Source organism: Brachionichthys hirsutus, chromosome 7, assembly GCF_040956055.1.
Source record: "Brachionichthys hirsutus isolate HB-005 chromosome 7, CSIRO-AGI_Bhir_v1, whole genome shotgun sequence".
Lineage (NCBI taxonomy): Eukaryota > Metazoa > Chordata > Actinopteri > Lophiiformes > Brachionichthyidae > Brachionichthys > Brachionichthys hirsutus.
In genome coordinates, this window is record NC_090903.1 from 14118765 (window position 1) to 14138190 (window position 19426).

At 55.0% G+C, this 19426-nt stretch overlaps 1 protein-coding gene across 1 annotated transcript in view; it reads right to left on the bottom strand.

Annotated features, from left to right (window-relative positions):
• birc6 (baculoviral IAP repeat containing 6) overlaps window positions 1-19426 on the bottom strand; it is a 42223-nt gene that overhangs the window by 15058 nt on the left and 7739 nt on the right. Inside the window, 50 exon segments of the mRNA XM_068741664.1 lie at window positions 3-202; window positions 2826-2999; window positions 3246-3407; window positions 3657-3788; window positions 4032-4161; window positions 4402-4545; window positions 4642-5506; window positions 5615-5851; window positions 6260-6368; window positions 6731-6987; window positions 7076-7355; window positions 7440-7640; window positions 7743-7904; window positions 8129-8225; window positions 8310-8485; window positions 8564-9135; window positions 9211-9469; window positions 9565-9675; window positions 9753-9879; window positions 9974-10134; window positions 10212-10328; window positions 10410-10563; window positions 11006-11139; window positions 11322-11495; window positions 11585-11768; window positions 11853-12068; window positions 12150-12281; window positions 12446-12573; window positions 12672-12809; window positions 12900-13036; window positions 13132-13351; window positions 13435-13787; window positions 13890-14098; window positions 14208-14422; window positions 14535-14634; window positions 14734-15045; window positions 15315-15502; window positions 15585-15731; window positions 16134-16267; window positions 16368-16515; window positions 16603-16700; window positions 16786-16917; window positions 17025-17186; window positions 17277-17410; window positions 17558-17724; window positions 17826-17957; window positions 18166-18297; window positions 18388-18548; window positions 18632-18857; window positions 18954-19103. Coding sequence (XP_068597765.1) covers window positions 3-202; window positions 2826-2999; window positions 3246-3407; window positions 3657-3788; window positions 4032-4161; window positions 4402-4545; window positions 4642-5506; window positions 5615-5851; window positions 6260-6368; window positions 6731-6987; window positions 7076-7355; window positions 7440-7640; window positions 7743-7904; window positions 8129-8225; window positions 8310-8485; window positions 8564-9135; window positions 9211-9469; window positions 9565-9675; window positions 9753-9879; window positions 9974-10134; window positions 10212-10328; window positions 10410-10563; window positions 11006-11139; window positions 11322-11495; window positions 11585-11768; window positions 11853-12068; window positions 12150-12281; window positions 12446-12573; window positions 12672-12809; window positions 12900-13036; window positions 13132-13351; window positions 13435-13787; window positions 13890-14098; window positions 14208-14422; window positions 14535-14634; window positions 14734-15045; window positions 15315-15502; window positions 15585-15731; window positions 16134-16267; window positions 16368-16515; window positions 16603-16700; window positions 16786-16917; window positions 17025-17186; window positions 17277-17410; window positions 17558-17724; window positions 17826-17957; window positions 18166-18297; window positions 18388-18548; window positions 18632-18857; window positions 18954-19103 — 9590 coding nt within the window.

The following is a 19426-nucleotide window of genomic DNA, read 5'->3' on the forward strand; positions in this document are numbered from 1 at the left end:
ACCTGCTGGATGACATCAGGGTAGAGCATGGGCAGCCTCTCGGCGATGAGGGCCAGCCCCCCCATGCCGGCGAACACCTGCAGCGGCGACTGGATGGGGTTGGTCTCCAGCAGGGACTCGTCGGCGGCGGCGTCCGGACCGTCGTCGCCGGGCGTCATGGCGTCGTCCTCGGGGCAGCTGTTCAGCAGGTCGCAGTGATCGGCTGCAAGCAGAGCACAGAGAGGGCCTGTTGTACGTTCACGCACCGCCGGCTGTTTGAACACGGGACTTATTGTGCGTTCGTTATGTAATGTTGAGGACCGTCACCGAAAAGAGGATTCAAACGTTCTGCTTTGACTGTTTGGCCGCTACCGATCCGGTTCTGCAGGATTTGACTTGTGACCTTGGGTAACCCTTGGCCTAAGAAGATACAGAGAGGTGTTGCGGAGCTGAAGGCTTTACAGTCCAACTCCGAAGCACTTCTATTTATCCATCAGGCGCAGGAGGAAAAGAAAAGGAGCCGGTAACAGCTTCCAATCGGCACGGACGGTCTCCACCGGCGCCGCTGCATCCATCAACAGGCGTGAACGCCGGCCGTTGCGGTTGCCGTACCCTTGGACGTGCCAAGCGCTGATGAAAACAAGGAAATTAAACACCGCCCTAACGTCCTTGTTTACGTGTAGAATGTAGCGCCGAAGACAAAATCAAACGGCCCGAACGAAACCGAGGCATAACACGCCAGCGTTTTATTGTGACGTCACGGCCACGCAGATTTATTATTGGTAAGATCTGGTCGATTGATTGGTCATCCCCAAAGACGTAATCCATCTTTACTTACAGAGAGGAAAATCGGGCAGATAATTCATTGATCTTTTTTTTGCACCCACACACTCTCTTGGTGATGAATTTAAACGTCTCTGGGATTTGGCTTTCGTTCAGAGATTAACGTGTCCGGACTTCCAAAACAGGATTAGAGCATGGTTGATTTTTTATAGAAGGACAAGAGGGTCATTTTGGCAGCTAGACTGTGGGTGGATTTAACAGCTCTTCTCTGATTCTCTTTCATAAACCAGCCGCAGAAGCAGACGACTAATCAGCTGAGCTGTTTAGAAGAGAACGCCAGTTTGTTTGCAAAGAAGATATGATTCCACAAAGGTTTCCTGAGAGTCCTCGGACTACTCCAAAGAGTTCTCCAAGGACTCAGAAATTAGCTCCAATAATATTGATGGAAAAGGATCGGATGCAGCAGAAGCATCTTTTCCACTAGGGGTGTAACGGCACGCTAAAATGTCATTTCGGTTCGGTCAATTTTCGGTACAAAAAAGGCAGACAAAATGCTTTTATTTTAAAAAAAAATGCAAATAATAGAATTCGTATGAATAAATAATTTGGGTGATATTTCAAATAAGACAGGTTTATAGCCAGAGAAGATTGATTTTCACACGTCTACACCTGGGAAGCCGCAGTAATACGAGTCTCCCGGGTTTTTGAGGAGCACTTCTCGGGAACGGTGGGCTAAGCTAAATGTAGCGTGTGCCAGACACGGTGGGAGTGGATTTTGGCAGATAGCACCCATGGCTGGTTCTTTCTTTATAAAACATATTCAGCCGACAGGAAATTCACTCCGAAAATGAAAAGTCACGGCTCACGTAACGAGGCAATCTGAATTCAGCAGCCGCACAGAGGAAGGACATACTGGCTAAATAAAGATAATGACTGACCTCATCAAGTGGCAAATGTCTGAGCACTGGGCACGTTTAAAAACGGGGGGGGGGGGGCTTTATTAGAGTACACTGGACGGGAAGTGGTAAATCAGTATCTGCTTATTTTTGGAACGTCAAGGTTGGGGAACAACATGGGGTTGCCGGGCTGATTCTGGCAGCCAGTACAAAGGAAAGCTACCGAGATGAACACGTTTCATGTTTCACAGAAAGGCCGTGAAGCAAACTGGCCCAAAATGCTCACGCTTCTCTGCCACAAGAGGAGAGGTCAGAAGCAACGTTTGGTTTTGATGGTAACAGTGGGACGAATTCAGTCTCGACTTACTCATTGCTATGCCAACGGAAAAGTCCAGGCGTCCTTCACCCAAAACATTTAACTCTTCCAGTGCCATTAAAGTCTAAAGACGTTTTTTCTAACCCAAAGGTTCACTGCCAAACCCGAAATTGAAATCTGCCTTTTTTTCAATGACCAATAACCTTTTTTTCCGTGATGAAAGAAGAGACTTTAATCTTTCATTTCGTTCGGTGTGTGCATAGTCATAGTAAAGAATATTCTTTTTTCTTTTTCTCCAAGCCCCTCAGAATATTCTGAGGTGGAAAATGCGTGAAAACTGGGGCACTCGGCACATAACTGAGCTGAGAATGGCTGGCACTCAAAGAGTTAATGAGCCCCCCAGAGAAGCAGCGTGGCAATATTCTTCTAAACAAACCAAACACGGAGACGTGCAAAAGAGGATGGGGGGAAATATGACAAAGAAAATATAATCCATTGTCATGTCTATGACATTGAATTAGCAACCACTGCATCAAGAAACGTTGTCGACCTCGTTTTGACCCTGACGACTGTGAAAAGAGCCAAATATAGCCGGCTCAAGGATAGCGAACCCAGAAGTTGGAGTCAGCAGTTCGACATCAGAGACACAAACCAAGGCTCCCGTTGATGCAGGACCGGCTCGAAACATTCACTTCTGCCAGAAGAGACGCCAGAAAGCAGCCATGAAACTAACTGCTGACCCTCAATAAAGCAGGAGACGTGAATCCAGATCAGACTGGACCTGCACCGGACAGTTGGGACGATGGTCCCGTGCTGCATAATCAATGAGAACACTTTGAGATCTCCGGTACCTTTCTCGGTGCGTAGCCTCTTGAAGGAGTCGGTCTTGGAAAGGCCAGGGTCAGAGATGACCTTCGAGCCCAGCTTGACCGTCAGGTTGATGGACTGGTAGCCCTGCGGCAGCTTCCGCTCGTACAGGAGGGTCAGTAGTTGGGCCAGGGTCATCTCAGGTGGAAGAGGTTGACCTAGTGGAGGGGGGAGCAAAAGCAAATTCATGCACAGGACTCCGAGCCGTTTAAGAGCCGCCTCTCCGAGCTAGCATGTTAGCATTAGCTCGATTGAAGACTGGTAGGTGTCGTTTTGAGACTCCCATCTTCAGATAGTTACAGCAAGACTCCAAAATCTAAATGACAAGTCGAACCAGATCAAGCTGGATTTTTCCCCTTGATCTGGACCACTTCACGAGAATTTGGGACTCGTGCACGTCGTACCTGGAAGCAGCTTGTGGTAGAGGTGGAAGACCGGCACGCTGATGGTTTTGGACGAGGGGTCCACACCGGATGAAGCCGTCAACTTGTCGCTCATCACGCGACCCCTCCTTGAGGGGGGCCGGGGAGGCGTCGAAAGAGCTCGCTTCGACTGCGACTTCAAGCCTGAAGGCAGAGACGAACGACGTAGAAACACACGACAGAAAAAGAAATACCGGTTCATCGGTGTTTCTGATCAGAGCCCAAACGTTGGCGTTCGAAATGAGACTGCGATTCTAAAATGTGGCTTCGTTCACTCGCTTTGGAACAACGCAGCTTGCATTCCACTTCCAAACAGGACTAGAGCCTCCATTGGAGAGTAATCAGTCAGCGTCAGTCCCTGGCGTGGGCATAGTGGGAGTCTAGGCCAATTACCTGAGGCCACAACAACACTATAGTTGTCCTGGAAGCCGCTGTCTGCTTTCATCTTCTCCTTCTCCTCGTGGTTCTTCTTCTCCTTGTCCTCCTTCTGCTCATTGATCAGCTTGGCTGTAATGCTGGGCGTGTCTGTTTGGACAAACGCACCGTCAGGTCGGCAATATGCGGTTCCACTCGAATCGACCGGAGCCAAAACAGAGCGGGGCGGAGTCATCGGCGGGACGACGCCGTCTGCTACCCCAAACCGTGAACGCAAACGTCAAACCGGATTGAACTCGCCGAGGCAAAAGCACGACTCGTCATCCCAGCGATGTGGCGCGACCCCCCCCCCCCCCACCTCCCCTCCCCCCCTTTGGCCGTTCTAACGCATACCGGACACCCGGTCCAGGACCTCCGCCAGCGTGGTGGAGATGGGCAGGTGCAGGGTGCGGTACTTGTGTCCCGCTCCGTACATGGGATGCTGGATCATGTGGCTCGTGGCGTTGATGCGTCCTTTGTACAACTGAAAAGGAAAAGACGATCGATGTCACGTTAGAGACACTCTTTTGTGTCAAACAATCACTGATCTGCCTAAAATGTGAAGAATAAAGGCATCCCTGAGAACAAATGATGTGAGGCAGACAGACAGGAAGCACTTCAGCTTCATATCGCTGCACTGCCTCCTAGTGGCAGGAGATAGAAACGATATATTCTACACGGCCGTTACGACCAGCTATGGCCTCATCTGATGAAAATTACCCACCGGACACGGCGACTGCAGGAAGACGGAGACCTTCTCATCCTCCAACATGAGCTGCAGGAAGAGCCGCCGAATGAAACCCGAAATGTTTCCAGATATCGGGACGTTACCTCGCTGGGGCGCCGACTGGAAAAGCTCGCAGAGGACCTGGAGCCGCAAAATATAAGCCTCGATGAATAAAAGAACAAATCCATATCGATAAATGGTTCCAATCCCTGCGGTCGAGAGAGAAACCGGGCTGACCTGCGCCATGAGCCGCTGGTTGTTTGGGTGGCAGGAGATGCACTGCAGGAAGAAGGCGACGGTGGCGTTCTCCAGAGCGGTCCTCTGCTGGGTGGTGAGACCCCCCGCCTGCCCGGACGAGGCCAAGGAGAAGCGCGATCCCGACGGTTGAGGCTGGGAAGGAGGGAGACCTGCCGTCGGCCCAGAACCCAGAGCCCGACAGCCTGCGTTGGCACCGGCGCTCGCGCTGGAATGGCAAAGCAGGAAAAGCAGCGCCGTCCACAGGGGGTTGACCTCCGGGCCGCCGAGCCAGTCCTTCATGGCGTGGCTGGTGCCGACTTCAGTCAGGAAGCGAAGCACCGGGGCAGCCAGCTCTGCGGCCAACGGCGGCCGACTGTGCGGGGACGAGTGGTAGTAGAGGGGGTGGTGCCGTCTATCGGCCAGGGCGGCGGGCAGGGGCAGGTCGGCGCCGGCCAGGACGCCGGCACAGAACTGGGCCAGGTTGCGGACCAGCAGCGAGGGCAGGCCCGAGTCCAGCAGCTGGTCGATGGCCTCTGGAGACTGGGAAGCGGCGGCCAGCGTGGTTAACTGGGACTCCGACAAGCTGACGGGCGGCCTCGCGTGCTTGGAGTCGTCCGTGAGCCCCGAAGCGTTGGAGTCGGAGTCGGCGTCGGCGTCGTGCTGCTTCTTGCCGTCGTCGGTCATGGCGAGGCGCTGGCGCTGGGCTTCGGAGCGGCTGGTGGCGGGGGCCGACACGACGCCCATCCAGGACATGAGCAGGGAGAAGTAGCTCGGGTGGATGTGGCACATGGCGCACAGCAAGCTGTCCACGGCTTTCTTCAGCACCATGTTGCACGGCAACGACATGGACCAGTCGTACAGCAGCCTGGGGGGGGGAGGGGGGGGAGAGCGGCGCTCGTCAAATCAATCATCTCTCAAAGGGAAGACGTGCCCCGACGTTTGGCACTGTGAAAGCTAAAGGACGGCCACTGACTCAAAGAGCTCTCTGTCGAGCAAGGCATGCAGGTCGTAGTCAACCGGCAGCTCGTAGCTGTGCCACAGGACGGCCGCCACGCAGTGAAGGTGGGACGGAGACGGCATGAGGAGGCCGTACTCCCTCGAAGAGGAGGAGGAGGAGCCGGGGCAGGCGCCGGCGTAGCCCACGGGGCCCATCGCCTTGTGAGCCGCCACCCGCGAAGAGTCGTGGACCCACTGGAGGAGAGCCTGGATCCTGGGGGGGGGGGGTTACGATCCAGAACAAACTGCATTAGACTCGTTACATGGTGCTCAACATCTCTCAGATTGATATGCAACGAGCGTACGACAGCAAGAGATGACAAGGAGAGCGAGAGGACGGCTCGTTAGTCCGTCTGGGAAATCACCTTGACGACATACGTTTCGTCAGTAACCGCTCTCGTCTTATTGCGTCTCACCTTGTCCGGGTCGGGTATCCCTGAGATCGGCGTGAATGCGCCAATTGGGGCTTGAACAATTCCCGGAAATTCTATAAACTCTTCTTTCCGATTTGCTCCTTTCATATTTATAAGCCGGAGTCAGACGTCCACGTGTTGACAGGAATTGATTCGAGTTCCTCTGCAAACTTTAACCCGACAGTAGAGAACAGAAACAGACGACGTACCGGTCTTTGGTTCCGGGGTCTTGCGTGGTGCCCATCTGGTACAGAATGTCGATGGTGGAGTCCGAAGAGAGGCCGTTCAGCCGTCCAAACAGCAGAGGACTGTTCAGATCTACAGAGACGGGCGCAGAGAGGAAAATAAGGTCCTGCACAAAACCAGTGTCTGGCCAGAAAACAAACCCGTTACATTTCGGTGCGATGCCAGATAAAGACATCGTTTGCTTTTGCTCTTTTACATTTCGTCATTTTTCGTCAAAATTTTCCACAATTATGTAAAAATCGCTGCACACGTTTCCAGGAAACTGAGTGGAGGGGAGGGTCGAACGAGAGTTTGGCCTTGACGGCGGTGCGACCTCTATTCAGCGCCACGCTAGCTCCTGAATTGAAATGAACTCTTTGAGTGCCATTGACGTCTAAAGACGTTTTTTCGAAACCCAAGCACTCACTGCCGACCCCGACGGTAACGCGACTCACTGGCCGGGTCGGTGCCGGAGGCGGCGCAGTTCCTCAGCAGAATGTCGATGAGCTTCAGCCCGATGCGAGTGGACTGCAGGCCGATCTTCACCAGCACGGCTTCGATGTTGGGCGAGTGCATGCCGCAGTAGGGCGACATGAGCAAGGCGGCGCACGTCTGCAGCAGGTTGGCGGTGGGGGCGGCGGCGCTCGCCATCGTGGCCTCGAGGTCACCGACGTGGGTCAGACAGTGATGGAGGAGGCGGAGCCACCCGATGCTGCGCGGGGGGGGGGTAAGGAGGACGAAGTTTACGACGACGGGCGTAAAATAGAAACGCAGGAAATCCCGGATCGGCTTCGCGGTACCTGGTTTTCGACACCTGGTCCTCGGAGGGCAGGAACGGGTTGTTGACGGTAGCAGAGGACGTGTTGCCGAACGCCGTCAGCCCCAGAAGTTTGATCTGAGACAGCCCCAGGGTGCTGGCGTCGCGGGGGCGGTGCAGCCTCAGGCAAACGGCCGACGCGACCTCCGCCTTCACCAGCTGGATTTTGATGTACGTCAGGCCGCTGGTGATGACCGGCGTGGAGAGGGGCAACATGTTGACCCCGTCGGCGCTGATCTCCACGGAGACCGACGAGGGGCAGGCTGAGTGGCAGGAGGGAAGGGGGCGGCGCAGCAAATTAACTTCCGTCCGTAACGAAAGAGGGACTAAATCTGGGCGCCACTCACTGGCGAGGGAGGCGAGGTGCGGCTGGATGTGCAGCTCCTTCAGCAGCACGGCCGCTGGAAGGTGGATGGTGAGGTCGCACCAGGCCTCCTCCGGCAGGAAGATGTAGGACCAGGCAGCCGAGCGGGCCCGCCGGTGGGGCGGCGTGGCTTGGAGGAGGACCTCCGCCGGCTGCGCTGTGGGGCTGCTGGACGTGATGGTGCCTGGGAAAGGACCCCCCCCCCCAAAGAAAAGGTCATTCAGCTCTAGGATGCATGAAGAAGGTTTTAATTAGTGCGACGTGGGTTAAAAGTAACGGAAAGTACCCAAGGGAGCGAAGTTGTGGAGTCCTTCGGCGTTATCCGGCTCTGATGTCATCACTCTGGATTTCAGGTTGCCGTCCGACGCCTTTCCAGGACCCGAATGAGCCGTGTTCACGATGGCCCGGGTGCTGGTCACCATGTTGTTGCAGATCAACTGCACGCCACCTGGGGGGGGGGGTGGGGGGGGGGGGGTCAAGTTTCTCAATTAATCAAATTGACCAAAAACACTGTGGCCCACATGATCCAAATGGTAGCCGTTCCCAGCAAGAGTTCCAGCAGGATTTGTTTTTGAGGCTGCAATATGCATAAAACAAAAACTTCTGGACTTGCTCGGAGGACGGCGCATGGCGCATGGTGCATGGTGCATGGTGCAACGCGTGTGAACCGACCCATCTCATGAAAGGCCTTCAGCGCCTCGCTGGTGTCCAACACTCTCAGGATGAACCACAGAAGCGGCTCCGACAGCTGACAGGTGGAAAGAGAGCCCTGCGGGAAAAAAATAAAAAGGGGAAATGAACCTTTAGTCGTCGCACTGCGATTCAAAGGCCGAAGCAAACGCGCTTCGCTCACCTGTCTTCCCATGTAGCCGCACGCCATATAGGTGAGGATGGGCTGCAGCATGACCTGGACCGAGGTGGCCCTCTTGCTGAGGGTGGTGAGGATGGTGAAGAGGCCGTCGCCCACCGAGATGGCGTCCAGACCGCCGTGGAAGTTTTCATGCTTCGTCAAATGGAGGCCGCTGGCTCCTGCGGAAGAGACGGACGGAGCGCCGTTAGACGGGAGCGCCGCGGGAGACAGAGATAAAACGCTGGACTCCATCTTACCGATGATCATGGCCATGGCGCTGCTGTTGCACTGACCCAGGGCGGACAAGATCTGGCTCATAATCTGTTGATTTGCCAACACCAGGTCGGCCACGCCGGCGGGAGGACCCTGACTGGACGCCGACCCGCCCGCCATGCTTTCCTTGCTGCCGCAGACCTTCTCCTCGTCGGACACGCTGCTGTCGGCCGCCCCGCCCCCGAGCGGCGGCAGCCTCCCGCTGAACTCCCGGTCGCCCGACAGCGGCAGCTGCACCAGCGCGTTGACCAGCTTGATGAGGTCGAACATCAGCTGGTCGCGCGTGGTCTCCCCGCAAACCGCCTTCGCGTCCCCTGGCCGGATGATGTTGGCGAACAGGCCCCCGAAACACGCCCGGGCCCCCACGGAGCTGTCCGAGCCACTGCGAGAGACCAGCTTGTCGGAGCAGGTGATGTAGTGGTGAACCAGGAACGTGATGGACTCGATGACGGAGGAGATGGTGGCCACCGACACCACCTCGAAGTTCTGTTCCAACGTGAACTCCAGCAGCTTCACCTGCGCGTCCAGAGGACCCTGGCCCGACTGGAACGGACCCCTGAAGCGTTCAGGACGACGCATCCGTTTAGTTTCAGACCGAAAACATCGACTTGCTCTTGCAGCCTCGGCTTACCTCTCCGTGGACAGGATGTGCATGAGTTTGAGCAGGAACTCGCTGAACATCTGCGGACAGGCGGGGGAGAGGTGGACCTGCAGGCGGCTCAGGAACTCGTGCATGGCCTGGGTGGCGGTGGGTCCCACCTGAGAGCTGTGCTGGCTCATGCCGTTGGTGCTGCTGCCGGACAGGAAGCGGACGAGGACGTGCACCAAGGTGGGATCGGACACCATTTGCTGCGCCGTGCTTTCCTGACAGTTCATCCCGGCGTTGGGGGCTGGAAGTACAAACGCAGAACGCGGAAAAGTTACGGCGGCAAAAAAAAACAAACAAACCGCAAAGTGACTTTGTGAAGTCTCGATGAGGACTGACCGCAGACCGGCATGTTGGTCATCAGGGCGAGCGAGTGCAGCACCAGGCACCAGGTTCTCAGGGAGGCGTTGGGGTACCACGCCAGCACCGTGAGGAAGCTGCTAATGGATGCTGGGTACGTACACAAAACAGGATCTACGTTGAGTGAGAGCGTTGAACGGCGTGAAACGGTAAAGTTCGAGGCTGACCTTGGTTGAGGGGGATGGTGGGCACTCGGCTGGCGTTGAATAAGAAGATGTCCGATCCGCCGTCTTCGGTGCCACCGGAGCACGTGTTGAGGCTGAGCGTCAACCAGAGCTGCAGGAGAGACTCCAGCTAAACGCAAACAAAAAGGGACTTCCATCATTGACCTCATTGAGTCTACGCAGCCGGACGCTAGATGTCTGACCCGGTGCCGTGCCGTGCCGACCTGGACGTGGTGGACCTGCAGCATGGAGAAGAGCTTGTTGAAGCAGGCGCTCAGCATGTGGATGGAAGAGGGCTGGGCGACCAGGCTGCTGCCCGGAGGCGAGCCGCCTCCGTGGAGCGCCCTCAGCAGGGAGTCATCGGTCCCGTTCGGCGCCGGGCTCACTGAAAGTCAGACGAGCAAGTCTTTCAGCACACAACCCAACAGCGACAAGAGGAATAGCCGTTTGGCCTCCGGTCACCTGTGGACGAGCTTGAGGTGAGGGCCTGCAGGATGGAGTCGGCCTGGAGGGTCGCCATCATTTTGAGCATCAGTTCAGCCTGCTGCTCCAGGCCCACTTCCAACCGGGCATCTAGTGCTGTCAATCACAAAAGGACAACCGTTAGCTGGACTTCGGGGACACCGGGAAGAGCCCCGGAAAAGCCCAGCCTCTGCTCACCCTGCGACACGGAGACAGACAGAGCCTGCGACCCGGGCTTTTCAGCAGCGACTGGGGGTTTGGACACTGGGATGCCGACCCCTCCGATGTAAGGGTTGTACCCATAAGTTCCATAGTCCGCACCCCAGTAGTCATACCAGGTGCTGCTTATAGGCTGAGAACAGACACGGGAAGAGAGGGATCAGAAACATGAACATGAACGTTGGCGTTTCAGTTCAGTAAAAACTATTATTTTTTAAATCATCATTTTCAACTTTAGTCTCTGTGCTCCTTCAGTTTATTTAGCTAACAACAAAAAAAAAGGTACAACAGCATGAAGTTAAAGCTCTTAGCTCTCTTTTGCTAACATTGGCTTCTAAATTAATGTTTAATGGCTCACTGGTAAAGAGGCCCATCTGAATCAGGCTGCTGAAACAAAGAGTGGAGAAACGCTGCAGCACAGACGACGCAGCGTTTCATCTAGAACAAATGTGATCGAGATCCGTCCATAACCTTCGGCGTCATCTTGCTAACAGACGGACTACGCAGGCGAAAACACAATCACTTCGGCGGAGGCAACAACGAAACAGAAAAATAGGATGGCGGCGTCAACGTACCTTAAACACCTTGGCAGCAAGTGGATCCTTTTCCAAATCAATATCTAAAGGATCAATATCAACATCCATCAGGTCTTGTAGCAAGTCAAAGTCTATGTCTTTATCTTTTTCCAAAGATGACAGAGGTGGAGCACCTTTGGATAACGAAAACAGCTGTAACATAGCCAAGCAGACTAAGAGGACATGAAACAAGACAAGCGGCTTATCCCTTTAGCGCCGATGCTAACATTAGCTCCTTCAACCCCATAATAGTCTCTCGGAGCGAACAGCGATGCCCCCCCCGCACTCTGAAATACCGAGGAGGTCCCGGTTGTACCTGCGATGATGTCGGGCACCAACGCCTCGTCGATGCTCTCTACCAGGGGGACGGACTGCGCCTGCGGGAGGGAGTCGTCCGGATCGGGCGCCACCGCGGACGATGACGCCCCCGCCTCCTCGCCGACCACCACCTCGCTCAGGACATCCAACGGGTCGGGAGACAGCAGTTCGCCTGGACGACAATCCGGCGCGCGTTCCGTTAATCCACGCGTGCGCGGGTTTCCCTACAGCCGTGAGGTAAGTCGAGCACTCTCAACGCACCTGCCAGAATGTCCTGCAGCATGCACGTGAGGGAGTACTGTGCCCAGGCACCCCCCCAGGAGATGTCCCCGCGGTTGAAGTCAGTCCCCACAAGCAGGAGCAGGAGGCGCTCCAGTTGCTGCTCAGACACCACCTCACACAGGTGGATTGTGGGTCTCGTGGCGTTGGCTATCCTCGCGAGAACCTGGAGGAAGGGAGAAATAAACAACAACAAAGGTTTTAATGGAGCTTAATTTATTGAAGAAGTCCGTCTGCCAGTATCAGATACCTTGCAGACGAAGAGCAGCAGATCGGCGTGGCAGGTGAAGTCCATGGAGAGCAGGAAGAGGGCGAGCTTCTGCACCACGGAGATGCAGCGCTCGTGGGACAGCGTGAAGGGCAGAGGCTCCACCTCGGGGGTTTCTTTGGCTGTGGGGGACTCCGTGTCCAACGTGGACCGGGGCCATTCGGCCGTCCGCCGGAGACGGATCAGATCTTTAAAGTGCTGGAGGGAGGGAGGGAGGGACGCGAACATAAAACCTCCCCGGGTCCTTCTGTCACGTGCCTGGGATTGAGGGGAACTCACCTTCGATGTGGCCTGTTTGAGCTTGGCCTGTTCGACCAGCAGTTTGTAGGAGGAGCCTTTGTTGCTCTGAATCTTCTCCTTCTCGATCTGCTCCACCAAAGCTTTCTGTTTGGCTTTCAACAGATTTAACTGCTGCAATAAAAAAAAGGGACATGATCAATAAAAGCACCGGGAAAAAAGCCTCCGTCCATTTCACGCAGCCCCGCTTCGAGACACCTGCATAATGGGAGGGGCACTAGATCCCCGTCGGGAGGGGGGGGTCTGGCCTTTGAAGTGTCTGAATTAGAGACATTTACCTGCTTGTGGTGGACCAGCTGCTTGCGGATCTTGCGGGAGTAGAGTCGATCCAGGCTGCTGCTGCCTTTAGCCGATCGGCTGTAGTTCTGAGACTGAAGGCTGTTGTTGATGAAGCTCCACTGAATACCTGAACGACGAAGCGACAAAGAGTTCCAACCGGAGCAGAGCAGATGATCTGAACGGTTTCAACCCGAAAAGGCTCAAATATCAACGCGGTTCAAATACCTGTGAAAGATCTCTCCCGCTCTTTTCCTCCCATGTGCTTCTTCCCACCTGACGCCTCGTCTTCTATGTTGGCTACGTAGTCCAACAGCCTGGAAACCAGCATCACCACCCAGCTGATCATGGGGATGTCCAACACACCTGTGAAACCACAGACACACCAACAGTCGGCAGGTCAGAGTCGATCCCGGCGTGTCCGGAGAGCTTCGGGGTGGTAAAGAGTCTCTCTACCTTCGGTCCTGCTCTGGGCGGCAGCTTGCGGCTGCTGCAGCGGGGACAGCAGGCGGTCCAGAAGGTTCAGGAGGCCCTCCAGCACGCCACTGTTACTCAAGGACCTTTGGCCAATGCAGGAGAGCAGCATAAAGACCCTAGGATGAGACCAAATGGAGAATAATTGAGGTTAACATAAACGTAGGGCGACCTGGGAGATGTGGAGAGGGACATTCTAATCCGGAGGCCTCACCTGTCCTGGGGGAATATGAGCAGCTGTTCCGAGTTGTAGAGCTCCTGCAGCACGTTGGAGAGGAACTGACCCCACCAGCGCTCACCGCCGCAGAGCTGCACCAGCAACAGGCCGGCGTGAAGACGAATCTTTGGCGTCCCGCTGATGCAGAGGTGTTTGAAGAGCTCCTCGCAGGCCTCGGCGTGGAAGGTGCTTTGGAGCACGGAGGGCACCGAGTGGCCTGGAGGTAACGCAGACGACTGAATGAACGAAGGGGATCCGGCTCAGAAACGACGCGTCGTGGACCGGCGGAGAAAAGCTCACCGTTGTTGGCGTGCAGGAGGCTGAGCAGCGTGTCCAGCAGGTAGCGGATGATGGTCCTCAGCTGCTCCGTCGAGGAGCCGTGCACCAGCTCCTGGGTCCCCGGCGCCTCCGCCGCGAGGAGCGACTTGCGGTTGGCGCCCAGCGACACGCGCAGGCGCTGGACAGCGTGGTGAGCCAGGTTGAGCTGCAGCTGCAGCTGGATGCAGTCCTGGTACGCGGAGAACACGCGCTGGTCCTCCTCCACCACCTTGTCCGGCTTTCGCAAGAAGTACTGGGCGTTGTTGGCGCTGTTGAGAGGCGGCAGGTCGATGTTCTGCAGGAGGGTCTCCAGCCGATGGCAAGCTAGATTGTACCTGGTGAAATAAATACACAATGAGATTGGATAAAAATGTATCCTGCATTTGGGCTTCATTTCTTTTCACGCACACACTAGTGTGATTTTATTGAAGTCATACCTGCACTGGATGTCTTCTTGCAGGGCCACCATCATGGCTAAGTGCTGCTCCACGTCTGGTTGACGGGCCGCCTCGCTCTCTCCCCGGAGAGGATTGTGCATTAACTTCAGGTCGCTCTCCCAAGGCAGAATGTAAGTGTGGCCGTAGTAGAAGCCCAACGGGATCTTCGCCCGAGCGTTCGTGCTTCCGTAACGTCCAATCACAGTGATCTACGAGTAGTAAATGTATTTTTCTCTACGTATACGTGTCATACTTGTGTGATATTTAGCCAGACATGCTTATTATCTTGCACCGTGCAACACCCGACAACGAACCGACCTTCATGAACCTGCAGACAGGTGGAGGCAGGAGGTCGTGTAGGATGAGCGAATGGGTGCTAATGTCGGTGGCCACCACCAGCCTGCGGCCGTCCACCTCCTCCCCCAGCGTCCAGATGTCGATGGATAGAGAGGCCAGGTCGCCGCAGGTCGGGATCAGGGCGTCGGTCAGCAGGACGGGACGGCCGAAGTCCAGCGTGACGAAGCGGCGAGCTCCTGGGAGGAAACGGCGACTTTACTTTGGACACACCCATCTTTACAAATGTTTAAATAAACACACTCGAGCACCGGAGACGTGGGTCGTATGAATTATGGCTGCGCGACATACCAGAGTGCATCCGCTCTATGATGATGGACTGGTGTGGGGGGGGCTGCAGGAAGTGGGACGCCTGGGAAATGGCCAAAGCCAAGCCGCTGCCCATCGGGCTCTGCAGCAGAGAGAAAAAGACGAGTCCAAAGTTCTACCTGCTGGACTTTACAGCAACAGGAGGCTCGGCTGAACATAAAGCTTCTCTCGTCTGACTAACCGGCCTGGCTTTCTGCGTGCTCTTGTGGTGCGCCGCGAGGTTCACGGGCCCGGGTTCCATTATGGAGCCGGGGAACAGGTGGGCCAGCTCGGCGCTAAACGCCGCCGACACCGCTTCGTTGGGCGGCGTGAGGGGAGGGGTCATGAAGAGGGGCGTCGTTTTGGGCGTGGGCGGGATGACGTCGGAGGGGTGAATGAAGAAGGCCGGCGAAGACGAGGAGTTGGACGGCACGGAGTTGTGGATGGGCCCCGCGCCGGAGGAGACGGCGGCTGCAGAGGTGGTCTGGTGCAGTTTGGCCTCAAGCTTGGCCTTCTGGTCTCAGCAGAGAGGAGACGTGAAAAGAGAGATAAAAAAATAAACACTGGTATTATAATGGTAGAATAACTCAACTAGAAATGATCCTGTTCATGTTCAACCAGCAAATATTGATCATCATCTTCATCAGGACGAACGAAGCAATCATAAAGAATAACTCCAGGCTTGTACATTTAATTTAGCAAAAAACAATCAGACTCCATCGTGTCCAAATGCTTTTCTCCCGCAGCGGAACACGGAGGTGAAACCCCCGCTGCGACTTTCACCTGCTGCTGCAGCTTCAGCAGCTGCTGCTGTTTCTCCTGCAGGACCTGCAGCTGCTGCTCTGCGGACACCATGGCGTGGGACAGCGACTGGAGAGCCACCTGCGCCGCGGAGCTCAGCGCCGTCGACGTCTCGCCGACCGCCCCCGTCGACAGGCCGCCCACGGCAGGCGTCACGCCAAACGTACTCACTGGGGGGGGGGTCCAGGGGCACAAGTTCAGACAAACTACCAAAATGGTAGACAAACAAAAGGAAAGAAGAGAACCGTTTACCAGTAAACATGCTGGCGTCGTCCCGCTCCACCCGCGTTCCGTCGCTAGTGGAGATGCACGTAAACCGCAGAGGCTCCACCTCCAGCAGTCCCGTCAGCGCCGTGAAGCTTCCCTCTGCCGCCGCACAGCTGCTCACTTTTCCGTTGCCTGCAGGAAACCGAAGTGCAAAAAGACAGACACAAATGTTCAGGACCATTTCTAACATTGTCCAAATTTGTTTTTATTTTTTATTGCGCGTAACCGGGTCAAAACCGCGCTAACCACGAAGAATCAGGAGCGTCAACGTTAAGCATTTTGATGTTTTCAGCTTCAGAAATATTTATGCTGAATTAGCAAAAGAAATATGCGGACTGCGATCAATGAAATATATCAAACCGTTAAATAAAAAAGCTTCCTTATTAACCCGGAGCATCATTCATGCGTCAGAAATGGTCCAGAGGTTACATCCATTTTAATTCAGGTATTTCCCTTCAAGACTTTATTGCACCAAAATAGTGGAATCAAAAAGGGTAAAAACAGACAAGATGACGATCAGAGCACCGCCGATACCTGAGAGAATATCAGAGAGGTCGATCTCATCCGACTGGACTCCAACGCTGCTGTTGAAGGCGTTCTTACAGGAGGAACCGCTGACTTCCAGGTCAAAAAGCACCGGGTCGAACGGAGAGCTGTACAGGCCATACCTGGAAGTCGGGGAAGGCCGTGTGAGCGAATAGCCCAGATTAGTAAAACTGAAGGACGCAAATAGAAACCACCAGCCTGGACTCCTGATCTGAATCGGACCTGGTCTGAAGCAGAGCTTCCAGCGGGGTGAGCCGGTCCTGCAGCTGACGAGAGATGGCGGTGAGCAGGGAGGCGCAGGTGGTGCTGCAGGCCGCGAGGTCCTCCTCCTTCACGTAGTTCAGCAACACAAAGTACCAGAACACGGAGCCTGAACGCAGACGCGGGAACGGTCCGAGGATCAGCGCCGAGGCGGCGAAGGAAAGGTGCGAGGTCCGAGGCGGTTCGGGTTACTCACCACCCGTCGCTGCTGCAGGTAAATAAGGCATGTTGTCCAGCAGAGCCTTCAGCAGACTGACGCCGATGCCCTGCTGGCTCGGGTCACCCTTCCCGTTGCTACAGCAGAACAAAACGCTCATCAGAATCTCTATAAAAGGATGCCGTCTTTAGAAACGTAGGAGAAGTCAACCATTTCTCTTACCTGATGCAAAGTGCGAGAAAGCGAGAACATTTGTGCGCTATGCTCCGGCCGGCCTCGAAGAAACACATCCGGACGATGTCCGTCAGCCTCGTCCGGGTTTTTGCCAGCAGGCCCGCCTTTCCTTCTCTTAAGCTAAAGAGAAGTTCAAATGCAAATCACACATAAAAAAAAAAGAACTGTCAAAGTGGAGGAAACGTGTGACCCGGATGTCCTGAACAGGGCTGGAAATGGAATCTTACTTCCAGGAGCCGTTGGAGAAAACCCCGGCCAGCCAGCACAGAATGTCCAGGATGAGGCTCTGGCTGTGCTCCGTGGTCGGGCTGCCCCCCCTCTGCCGGCAAAGCGCGTCCAGCAGCTTCTCGTGAAAGTCCAGGAACTGCAGCATAGCGAAGCGCTGGACCCTGAAAAGCATCGAAAAGCAGTCCAGATGAGAAATGATTTCGACACCAGGGTAGAATAGAAATGTTCCTGAGTGGCAGCGGTGGGCGGACCTTTCTTTGGGTACAGACGTCTTTCTGAACCGTCGGATAGTGACTGAAACTTCTTGCAGCAGGTCACAGCCTCGCATGTTTTCTAATTTCTTTGAGGGTTCCGGGCTCTCGGTCTTCATCGATGAGGCTTTGTCCTACACGCAAGCAGACACAACTGAGTAAACGTGAACGTTAAGGAAGCCCCAGTTTGGATTATTTGGTTCCCCCCTAGACATTCTGAGCAAAGAAATAAATCCAAATGTCAATTATGCAGCTCCTCAGATTGTTCTCTGATTGGTTACCTTGGAGGCTTGTGCCCGTTGCAGCAGCGTGGACAGAGAGTGAGCTTTGGTGCTTTGAGGTTTGGCACTGGGCATTCTTAACACGGGCCGGGGGCTCTCCTCCATTCCCCGGTCGCTCACCGCTTTGATATGAACCAGGAAGGAGCGGTACTTCCCTCCTGCCATGCCTGGGGTGGAAGGAGGAACAGGAGAAGTGTGTGTGTGTGTGTGTGTGGGGGTGGGGGCTTGAATTCCTCTGACTTGACAGCAACTGTAAAACAGCCGGTACCTTTGACCAGCTTGGGGCTGGTGAGGCTGAGCATGCCTGCGTGGCCAGAGAGATCCAGCCCGCTGGCCAGCCACACCGGGCCACACAGGATGTCCTCCTTGTGGTCCTCCAGGAACGGGCACAGCACGGAACCTGCAGCACAGAAAGGACCCGCCGCTGTACTCAAGAAGGACAAAACCCATTTAGAGAGGAGCAACAGCTCGAGGCAATAAAAATAACGGGCTTCATGTTATTCACACTCAATTTTAAAATAAGCTAAATGTCGCGACCCTTTGAGATGTGAACCCAAAACGATGCTCAAACTAAAACCCCTTTTCTTCCATTATTAGTCATTGTTTACTGGATGTCTCCTCTGTGTCCATGAACTGGATGTCCTCTGCGAAGTCGTGCAGCAGAGGCTGGCTGTTCCGCTCTCCGTTAACGTGGAGGACGCTGGAGAGGGGGAAGGAGATCTGTCTGTCCACTGCCGTCTCTGTTTAAAAAAGAAAAACAAGGTTCAGACACCGAGGACGCCTCGAGATCCCAACCCGACAGCTCAGAGGGGGGAAGTCGGCGTCCTCACCGCTGACTTTGCCGAGCCCGGGTGCTTTGTTCTTCAGCAAAGCGACCTGTATCTGGGGAATGCTGAGAATGTTGGCGTTCAGGACGAACTTGAAGTCCACGTGGCCGACCATGCAGGCCTTCGGCAGCACCAATTCGAAAACGTGCTCATCCCAGCTGGAGCTGCGCAGAAGGACACGTCGTTACGTCCCAAGATGTGGAGACAGAGACCGGGGTCTTCTGAGCCGTGAGGCGCACACACCAACCTGTCACTCTGCAGCTTCCACGTGCGGGTGTGCTGCGCTGCGTCGCCGTGGTGATGCTGGTGGAGGTGCTGCGGGTGGCGCCGCTGCTGCTGCTCCTGCTGAACTTCCACCCAGCACGGCGGCACCGTCGCCGAAAAGCGGGGCGTCAATGTCTCGAAGCACGTCAGCTCCACCAGCGACATCAGGCTCTCTGTGGTGAGCGGCTGGTCCACCAGGAGCTCCATTCCTGGGCGGGGGCGGGGGCGGGGGGCAGGGGGGGGTAACAAGTGTCAAAGTATGGAACAACAACATGTAAAATGAATTGAGAGAGAAGGGCGTTTACCTGAGATCCCAGGGCTAGCGGGGTTGGAGGAGGGCTTGGCCCCCTCCAGCAGAAGTTCTGCCCCCTTAGAAAGGGGGGCGTCAATGAACATGTCTCCGTCGTCCATATCGTCACACACGCCTCCAATTTGAAGGAAATGAAGTTCTCCACCTTCACGGGAGAGAAGAACCAAAATGAAAACCTCAATGTTAAAGGAACAGTACCGTAAAAATCCCAGCCGCTAACTAGCGCTAGCTGCTAACCGCTGGTGCTGCCGAATCAATAAACTAATTCATTTTAGAGCCGCGTGGAGATATTTATAGTTCCTTGTCATGATTTTAAGGAAAGTTCCTGAGAAACCGTCTGCAAAACCCGATTCTTTATTTTACTAAACAACGTAGAACAAGGTTAAAAGAACTTTATCAATTTGATTTTCCATCCAACCTTATAAGAACGATGCGCATAGAACAAGCTAAAGCTAGCTTCTCCATCCT